Consider the following 9,857-nt stretch of genomic DNA (forward strand, 5'->3'; position numbering starts at 1 on the left):
TCACAGGTTTCCGAGGATGTGCATAAAGGAGGCGTTGTTGCCGTGCTCTTCTTTGAAGTACTCGCACAGCTGCGGGTGCTCCCGCAGCGCCTGCGTCAAGACCTGGTCAGGCAAGTTCACGAGAAAGTTACTGCACTCGCGGTAGTAGCGCTCTGTGAAGAGCACGACGCCCTTCCACAGCTGCGGGTCCGTGTCCCACACCGAGGCCCGCTCAAGCGGCGTTAGAATCGTCTGCACAACAAAGCTGATGAATTCTGTGTAGCGGCTGCGCAGGAACAGCGTGGATGCCTGCAGCACAGTCGCCATGAGCTGTGATGGGATCGGCGGCGGGTGCATGAGCTGCTGCAGCGCCTTCTGCACCTCTGGCGGGCCGTACAGCTTCTCCACGGTCGTGTTGTCGAAGCTGCGCGTCAGCTCAAAGCAGAGGTTCACCACCTCCTTCGTTGTGCCCACGCTGATCGGCGGAAGCTCCTCCGCCTTCTCCTTCCCGGTCACCGCACCCGCGGAGGTTTGCTCACCATTGTGCATGCCGTCCAGAACACCGCCAGCTGTGCCGCCTAGCGCTCCACCATGCAGCGGGTGGGAGAGCATGGAGGAGGCAAGCCTGGACTGGCTCTCCTGCGGGGCTCGATGGAGGTACACGAAGAAGTCCACGCGTGTCAGGCCACGCGGCACACCGTCTTGGAAGGAGACAGGGCACTTGACGAACACCTCTCGCAGCACCTGCACCTCAAAGGCCCGCAGCTCTGTCGGCTCCAGCACATACATCCGCTCCTTCGCCGGCAGCCGGTGAAACGCATTGTGGTAGTGCCGCTGGAACTGCAGCTGCACCTGAAGAAACAGAAGGAAGACGTTCAGGTACGTCTGCTTCAGCTCCTTCGCAGAAAGGAAGCTGAGAAACGGTGCTAGGTAGCGAATGTCCAGCAGCGAGACCGCCTGGGCCGAGTTACCCAGTGGAATGCCGCTGAGCTCGTACATCGCCTTCGCGTGGCCCAGCACGGCATTGCTGATGTTGCGCAGCGCCTCCAGGGTGACGGTCGTCGATGCCTGACTCGCGGCCTCGATCCCGTCAGGGGATGTCGCCATGGTGTTCGCTGCGGAGTTGACCTCTTGCGCCATGGCACCGAGTTGCTCCCGCACCGCCCACAGCATGGACTGGACGAGGGGTCGCGCCTCGCGGCAGCGCTTGCGCAGCAGCGGCATCACGGCAGCCACAAAATTGGAGGCGTCCGTCTTGAGCAGGTACTGCGTCATGCGACGCACGTCGGCGTTCTCTGGAAGGAGCTGCATCATGAGGATGTTGCCGCGCTCGACGCACTGCTGAAAGACTTCGAGTAGGGCAGGGAACAGCTCGCGAGGCTGGCGCGCGCACAGCATCAGAAAGAGGCCGAGGCGCCGGCTCAGCACGGCAGACATGCGCGCACGGTCTTTGGCGGTGGCCTCATCTGTGTCGCCGGCGACGGCCGCCGCCTCATTCCCGTTCGCTGTATCGCCGCCGTCATGGGCGCGCTTCAGCTTCGAGGATGAGGAGCGTTGATAGGCTGGAATGGCAAAGAGCTGCTTCTTCGCATACCGGAGCAGATGCTCCTCTGCCGTTGCGTCCAGCAGCGGTGCTCCCTGGGTAGTGGTAGTCGACAGGAGCTGATCGATCTCCTTGATGGCGAAGCGGCGCGCGTAGTCGTGCGTGCTGAGGCAGAGCTGCAGCAGGATGTTCACAGCGCAGGTGCGGTACACCGGCCGCCGTACAGCTAGGTTGCGCAAGAGCCACATTCCAATCACGCAGCTGGCCTTGTCGGCGGAGAGGCAGAAGTGCTTGTACAGGTGGTACCACACATACCGGGTGAGCACCGGGGCCTGCAGCAGGACATCCAACAAGATCAGGTTGAGTCGTGCCGTCCGAATAAGCTCCAGCACGCGGCACAGCATGTGGCTGTACGTCGACGGAGCCGCCACGGTATCATTCAAAAAGCCAAAGTCCTGCTCGCCAATGGCGGCACGAGCGCCGGCAGCGGCATCCTCCTCCCCGGCGCCGCCTACCCCGTCCGGCTCTTCACGAGCCCGCTTCTGACCGACGTCCTGGCTCGCGCGGTGAACATCGTCGTCGTACAGAAAGGCAATGGGGCTCTCCACCTCAATCGAGAAGCCAGCGTCCGTCTGCATCAACTCGCCGCCCCCGTGGGGGGCGCCGTCGTCGAAGAGAGTGCCATCGTCCTCGCCGTGCACCATCGCGGCGCCTCCACCGAGAAGCAGCGCACTGTTCCAGGTGGCGCTCCGCTCGTGCATTGGTGCCTGTGTGGCGTAGTACATGAAAAGCACCTGCAGCGTGAGCTGGTAGTAGGAGCTGGCGAGAAACAGAGAGGCTACATCGGCGTTCGGGTTCGCAGTGGCCGTGATCGTCTTCCCGCTTGCAGCCGCCTCCTTCTGCGCCTGGGTCCGCGTGAGCTCCCTTCGGAGGTGCAGGAGAAGTTCATCCATGGCACTGTCCGCTAGCGACGGAGGTAGCTGCACGAGGCAGCGCGAGATGAGCGCCTGTGTCAGTCGGATACGCGCCTCGGCCTCGCCGCGCACATGCTGGTACGCTCCGAGAACGGAGGTGAAGGCAGCGCGCTCCAGCCGCGAGCGGGCGGACACCTTGCGGAGAACCTGCATGCCGCGCATGTGCAAGGCAGCGCTGTCTTTCACGTGCTCGATCAGCTTCCCGGCAGCGATCGCCTCCACACCCTGACGTTCCATCTGCCGCAACTTCTCTAATTCCTCCTTCTGAGCCTGGTAGGCGGCGGCGAGCTGCATCTGCTCCAGTCCCCGGCGATGCAGCTCCTGGATCGCGTCCTCGCTCAGGAAGTCCATGCGCGACACCGTCAGCATCACCATGTCCACTAAGGCGGACGCTGTGACCGGGCCGAGGGACGTCTTCAAGTACGCCTCGCGGCGACCAAGCAGGGTGTCGCCCTCTTCATCGTTGAAGAAGTCATAGTCGCCCTCGCCCCCGCCGGCCGCTCCTCCGCTCGTGATGAGGTGATGAGGAGGGGCCAGAACCCGACGGCACTCACGAAGACGGCCTCGAGCGTTGCTGTCGTCGCCCCACGCCGACGAGCTTGTCTTGTCGTCCTCCGCCGCTGCCGCTGCGGCCACGTGGCCGTCGATGTCCTCCGTCACCATGGCGCAACGGACGGGGTTGATGACAAACACGGCACCGCCGAATGCAGAGGCGGCTGCCTGCAGACCAGTAAAAGCTGCCTCGCTCACCAAGGACACCTCGGCCGCATTGCTGCTCTTGCCAGCGACGCGACGCAGCTGCAGTCCCACACTGAACACCCGCTGCAAGCTGCGCTGGACGTGGTACACGCGGAAGACGTCCTTCTTGGCGCCTCGCGCACCGCCACGACCACTGGCGTCGCCATCCGCCCCTTCCTTTTCCATGAACTCCATCTGGCGCTGCTGTTGCAACGCTATGTACTGCTGCGCAAACTTGAGCAGCACCTCCACCATGAAGGCGGCGGCCCGCGAGCACAGCTGCTCGAGCGAGCTAGAGACCGGCTGCGTCGTGGAAGAAGAGGCAGAAACAGCAATGTGCAAAATCGCCCACAGCACATCTTCAACGTCCTGCAAGAGGGCAGTAAGAAGAATTGGCGATGTCTTCTTACCAGAACGACTGCCGCCCCCGATGGCGCCACCGGCGGCGTTCGCGGTTCTGCCGTGCGAGCCCGTGAGCGGCTCCTGTAGCGCGATGTTCAACGGCTGCAACATACCTTCCACAGCAGCCTCCAGCTCTTCCACGACGCGCTCCCTGAGCGACGGTGCGCGGCAGCCAGCCAATGACCCAAGCAGAGCCCAGACGCTGCTCTGCAGGCTCCGGCGCGCGTACTCGTACGAGGTGACGCGACGCAGACTTTCCACGGAGGTTGTGAAGCGCTTGGCCACAATCTCGCGCAAGGAGTGCAGCTCCGACTCCAAAGACGCCCGCGTTGTCTCCGCCTCCTCGTCCTCACCAGCACCTGCTGTCTCTGGCGGCACACCGTCGGCCTCGATAGAGGGGAACACAATTGCTGTTGCGTGCGGGAACACCACTGCCGTAGCCCGGCTCCAGTAAGCGAAGGTCGTTGCATTCGTTGTCGTCGCCGTCTCGTTCAGAAACATGGACAAGAGCAGGTAGTCGTCCGGCGTAAAGGCCCACTGCGGATCCGTGGACGGGGTCGTGGCCATTGCCCCCTCAGCTTGATTTCGCCAAAACGTACAAGTCACGGGTGACGCAGACGCATCCGCTATGCGTGTGTAACGCGCATGCACCAACTCTAGCACCTCTGCAAGGCTGCGCATTACGCACTGCTTCTGAAGCACCTCTCGGCTCGTGCCGCTGTGGCTGTTGTACGCATCCAGCAGCACTTCGATGATCTGCCGCACCTCGTCCAAGGTGCTGAGCCCATGGAGGAGCAATGTAAGGTCCAGCGCGTCCACCGAGTCTACTGACCCAATAACGGACGTGAGCGTCTCCATTTTCTTCTGCCGCGAGTACGATAGACAGCTGGCTGCGTTCTTGTTTCGTGTGGGGTAGAAGGCAGACGAGAAGGTGAGGCGTGGGGAAGGAGGAGGAGGAGAGGGGGGGGGGGAAGAGAACAAAAGAGGAGAGGACGGTATTCCATGCGGCAGAGCTGCAGAGAAAGCAAACAACATTCTTTTTTCGTTGCGGGGGAGGGGGAGGAGGTGCGTGATCGACGAAGCGAGAGAGAGATCGGATTCTTTTCATCTCGCCCGCTCTCTATCAGCAAGAGAGAGAGAGAGGCAGCGGCAGGCGCTGGCACATTCCATGACGCTGCAGGGCGGGAAGAGAAATCGCGATGAGCACGCACACGCGTAGCTCTTACTGGGTTTCTGTAGATTTAGTTCTGAGATTCAGCGGTCACTAGCACGGTCAGTGATGCCGACGGTGTCGTGTCCGATACACAGCAAATAGAGTTACCCAAGAGCCATCCAACAAAGACACCCGCCAAAGACGGACCAGCATGGTGGAGAAGTCGCACCCAGAGCACAAGCAATACCAACAGAGAAGTGCACAAAACACGTCGGAAGCTAGGAGAGGAAGACAGGCAAAGAAAGGCAACGCGACAAGAGAGAGAGAAAGAGAGCGAGACGTACCGCCGGGCGAGCATTGTGCCATGCCGATCGCAGAGGTGATCGCTGGCGACGCTGCGCAGATGAAGAACGAAAACAAACAAAACGAGACAAGGCAGGGAGGGGAGGTCTCCGTCATCTTTGTCACTTGTACCTGCAGGACACAAAACGGGAGGCAACAGGAAAGCATGTGTGTCGCGGTGTGTAGTGGTGGTGGCGGGAAGAGGGCGCTGCACCAGGCAAAAAGAGGGTAGGGGAAAGACAACGCGGCAACGCCTTCCTCCTCCAACGATGCATGCTTCTCATCGTCTTTGCGCTGATGTGCGTCGTGGACGGCTAGACCACAACAAGACACCCCTGCCTGGTCTCGATACGAGCAAGGATTCGCAGGCACGCAGGTCTTTATCGCATGCAGTTTCTTGTGTTAATAGATTCGAGCAGCCCGCTTTAGTTTCTTTTTTTGATTTTCCTTCTTATTATTCCTTTCGATTCGTCCGTCCTGCCTATCGCAAAGGCGAACTGAACCGTAGCTGGACGCTGTCAGAGCCGAGACGCTACCATCCAGCACCTCCTACGCGGCTTCGGGCCGCCTCCTCACAGCACGAGAAGCGGGAGAAGCAGAGAGGCAGAGAGAGAGAAGCAGACGTGGATGGAGAAGAGGAGGTGCACGGCGGCAGTCAGAAGAAGGCAGGCGAGCAGAGAAGTCTCGTCTTCCTTGCTCCAATGTCACCCTCACGTCGAATATAGGCGCACAGCCGACGTCATGCGTCGAGGAAACAGAAACAACAAAGCCGCGCGTGGAGTTCAGCGCACGCGTCCGCGGAAGACACACGCGGTTTTGCAGACACGAGCGCATCCCTCACTTAGCTCAGCACTGCCTGCTGGAGGACAACGTTGAAGTCCACCTCGTCGCCGACGTTGTCCTCGGGGAAGTCAAAGAGCGCCTGCATGACGTCGAACCACCGCTCGCTCATCTGCAGCCACCCGTCGCCGTGGTACGGCACACGCGTCATTTGCGGCACGCGCATGCGGTACTCGAGCTCCATCTCGGGGAGTGGCGTCCGCGGCGGCGGCGGCAGGCGGTGCGTGATGTCCCACTTGCTCGTGTAGTGGTACCACAGCTCGGCGCGGTTGCGGCGCTCGTCCTTGGGCACACGCGGTGGTGGCGGCGGCGGAAAAAAGTTCGCGTGAAAATGCAGCAAGTCACTAAGGTACTTACTCTCGCTCTTGTGGCGCCCAGCAACACCGTTTCCATGTGTACTATAAGGTGTGCGCGCCGATACCCTCGACAGCGCCGTGGTGCCAGTGCCAGCGGAAACCATGAAGCCGCCGCCGTAGTTGGACGACGGCGCCAGCGCCTGGTCTTGCGGAGAGTCGCGGATCGCGTCCTGACCACGGACGGCAAATCGGTTGTCCTGCTTCAGGGACGGAAGCGTCGGAACACAGCGGCCCTGCAACGCCTGCCCGTACCCGCCACGCTGTAGGCGGCTACCGTAAGCACCACCGGTGCCGCCGCGACTGCCGAGCGCCTCTTCCTCTGTTGGCGGGTCACTCAGATTCGGGTAATTGCGCAGCGCATTCTGAGTTGTTCCTAGTGCAGTGGCGTGCGCTGGCGCGCGCGGCTGGCCTCCGTGGATGTACTCAACAAGCGAGTGCATCGCCAGCGGCAAACCTGCAGAGACGATGATGCGGTGGGCCACCTCCTCGTCCTCTAAGCGCGGCACGTACGACATCCCAGTGGGGCCGCCGGAGAATACTGCGTCAGTCCCAGGGCTGGCCGTGCGGGTACCACCGTGAGACATCGCAGTGGGTTCTGCTAACGCCGCACTTGGGGGGGCTGAGCTTTCCTGAACGGTGAAGTAGTTCAGCTTCGTGGGTGACTGCGGCTGCCGGGGGCGTGGGAAAAACTGCGTGAGGTCGTTGTTCAATGGCGCTTCGTGAACGGTGCCGAAGCGGCTTTCGTAGCCGTAGTGAACAGTGGCCGAGTAGCGCGGCTGCGACGCCTGTCGCTGCGGCAGGGGCACATGCACTTCACCCGAGTCCGTGTGCAGCACTCCTTGGGGCGAGAGGGCCTGCAGAGCTGCCGCGGCCAACTCGGCAGTGTCTGGGCTATCGGTGTTGCCCTTTGCCTCGGTCTGTCCAAAGTGGTGCTGATGTGCCATACCGTCGCCCATGAGCGGCGATCCCGTCGCAGAGGCCCACACATCACTGCGGCCGTAGCGTGTCAGGGGGGTCTGCGCTGAAGGACGGTTCGCCGCCTCCTCTTCCCAGACAGAGCTACTGCCTGGAGCTGCCCAGTCGGCGCTGCTATCGCCCCACGCTTCCGAGAGCGTGACGACCATGGTCGGTGTGCGCACCTCACCTGGCAGGAGACTGCTTTCCCGCTTCAAGTCGACGCAGTCGCCGCGGTCCAACACTGCGATAGTTGGCTGCTCACCACCATCACCTCCCTTGTTCATCATGGCCACGGTGCTTGTGTGCATGCCGGGAAAGGGGAGTAAGGCAAGAGGGTCGGAAGTATTTGGGTGTAAGCAAGCTGAAGGACAAGTAGAAAACTGTGAGCGCACAGGGCGGGACAGCGGAGAAGGAGGGCAGCAACAACGATGATGGAAGTAAAGAACGCCACACAGCTGCGGAAATCGGTTTCTGTTCACTTCTTCGTGCCTGCTGATGCTGCAGACGAGCAGCAGGCGCACAGGGGAGGGCGGGGGCGAATGGGTGACGGCGTAGCGCCAGAAAGGACGGCCGAGGGGCACAATGGGCCCGTAGAGAGTCGCTGGCGGCCAGGATACTGCCGTCAAGCGAGAAGCACCATAGAAGGCTCTAAACGAGCACAGCGCCGCTGTCGGCTACACACTAGAGAGAGGAGCACCCGTTAGCGCGGGCTTCTCTTCGCGGACAAGATGAACCCCGTCAGCGCGTCGTGAGGCACCCCCCCGGCCGGTGTGTGTGTGGGGGGGGGGAGGGCACTCTCCGTTTTCAATCAACGAACTCGCACGTTTATGTGTGCCTTAAGGGCACTTAGTCGAAGGAGCAAGAGAATCAGCGGCACATCAACAACGCGGCGGTGTTGCGAGCAAGAAAGGAACAGCGAGTCCTTCGCCGCTTCGCGCTCGCTTCGAATAACCACACCAGCAGTGCCTACCACCGGTTGAGGTTTTTCATCTCTTTTGTTCTGCTCTCTACACAGGAAGGGGGTAGAGCTCCATGCCCGTTACGCGTCCTTGACAGTTGGCACTCGTCACGTACTGCAGACTCAGCCGGTCCTCTGCCGTCATCCTTGCGTTCCAGGCAATCACAATGCCGCTGGAGTCGATGGAGAAGATGGTGCTGCCCTGCACCTGCAGTGCCTTCACACGGTTGATGTGCCTCAACGGGTTTTTTAGGCGGGCTTCCACGTCCACTTTCACCGGCGTCGCCAACAGCGCTGCCGCCGCTGCGCGCACGCTCTCTGGATATGTCACGGGGATCGGGACCAACCGCGCCGTCATGTTCAACGGCTTATCGGGAGTTCCTTCAATGCGGCACACTTTAAGCGCGCCCACCTCGGTGCCCACGATGAGCTCCGCTTCGGAGAAGAAGGCGAAGTGGTGCATCTCGTCCGGTGGCTGCGGGTTGGCATAGCGAAGGCTGCAGATGGGCTGCATGACAGAAGCCTCATAGACGACAAAGGAGAAGCGGCTAAAGATGACTAGCCGGGTGCCCTGAGGAGAGAAGAAAACACCGACGGGTTCCTCGCGTGCTGAAGCAAAGACAGACGGCCTCTGCGCCTGCTTTTGTGCGTCGTCCTCAGACTTCCGAGAGACACTGCCAGCAGCTGCAAGAGAGGGGTTGTACTTCCACTTCGTCAGCAGCTTCGCCTTCACAAGGTCGAGCACGGCAATCACACGATCCTCTCCTACGGTGACGGCAAGACTGCCGTGGCTGCCGGGGTGCACAGCAAGACCAACAACAGCTTTCTCGTGCACCGTGAGCGTTGTGCTGACGGACCAGTCGCGGCAGCGGTAGATCAGCAGCTGACCATCAGAGCAGCCACACAGGAGGTGCTGAGAGCCGTCCGCGAAAACAAGCGCGGTGACTTCAGATGGTGGCGCGATGCTGCCTAGATCAGCCAGCCGCACTGCGAGGGGCTCGCCAGCCTCCCGGATCTTCTTGCGCGCCGCTGCTGTCAGGCGCTCCTCGGCCTTGTTTGTGAAGAGAAAAACCCGCTCGTCGACGCCACTGCTAGCCATATAGCGCTCCGTTACTGCAACACTGTTTACACGACCGACGTGCCGCTTCACCGAGAACTTTATGTAGAATTTCTCCTTACGGTACACGAGACCAGCCATGACAGCGTGGCAGGTACTCACAACGAGAAGGGCACTCTTGCAGGGCTCTCGACCATCGGGCACAGAGGCGGTAGCTGAGCATGTGGCGGCTATGTCGGAGGCAGCCGCCAAGGTGTGAGATGACGCTGGCGAGGGCGCCGAGGGCGAGGAGGTGGTGCTTTCCTTCCCTGAAGTGCGATGCGATCTCGCTTCGTGCACAGACTTCGACCGCTGTCGCTTCACGAGCGTTTTCATTGCCACGCTTGTATCCTCTTGTCTGCGTGTGTGTGTGTGCGTGTGTCCTGCAAGAGAGAGGAGCCGCTTGTTGACTGGCAACACGACGAAAACAGAGGCACACGGCCCGCACATGGAGAACAGTGGATGGGCATGGTGGAGTGGGTCTGCTGCATGAAGCGAAAAGGGCACGTGTGCACGCAT

At 61.2% G+C, this 9,857-nt stretch overlaps 3 protein-coding genes across 3 annotated transcripts; all 3 read right to left on the reverse strand.

Annotated features, from left to right (window-relative positions):
• LMJF_31_2350 (conserved hypothetical protein) lies at nucleotides 1-4,671 on the reverse strand (the record flags this gene model as incomplete). Its single annotated transcript, XM_001685170.1, has 1 exon — nucleotides 1-4,671. One exon carries the CDS (start codon nucleotides 4,669-4,671, stop codon nucleotides 1-3), a length of 4,671 nt encoding a protein of 1,556 aa, XP_001685222.1.
• A 1,301-nt stretch (nucleotides 4,672-5,972) lies between these two features.
• On the reverse strand, nucleotides 5,973-7,592 carry LMJF_31_2360 (conserved hypothetical protein; the record flags this gene model as incomplete). Its single annotated transcript, XM_001685171.1, has 1 exon — nucleotides 5,973-7,592. The coding sequence occupies one exon, from the start codon at nucleotides 7,590-7,592 to the stop codon at nucleotides 5,973-5,975; it is 1,620 nt and encodes a 539-aa protein (XP_001685223.1).
• Nucleotides 7,593-8,291: 699 nt separating this feature from the next.
• On the reverse strand, nucleotides 8,292-9,857 carry LMJF_31_2370 (conserved hypothetical protein; the record flags this gene model as incomplete). The annotated part of the gene is made up of 1 exon (XM_001685172.1): nucleotides 8,292-9,857. The coding sequence occupies one exon, from the start codon at nucleotides 9,855-9,857 to the stop codon at nucleotides 8,292-8,294; it is 1,566 nt and encodes a 521-aa protein (XP_001685224.1).

The sequence above is a fragment of the Leishmania major genome, chromosome 31 (assembly GCF_000002725.2).
Source record: "Leishmania major strain Friedlin complete genome, chromosome 31".
NCBI classification, from domain to species: Eukaryota; Euglenozoa; class Kinetoplastea; order Trypanosomatida; family Trypanosomatidae; genus Leishmania; species Leishmania major.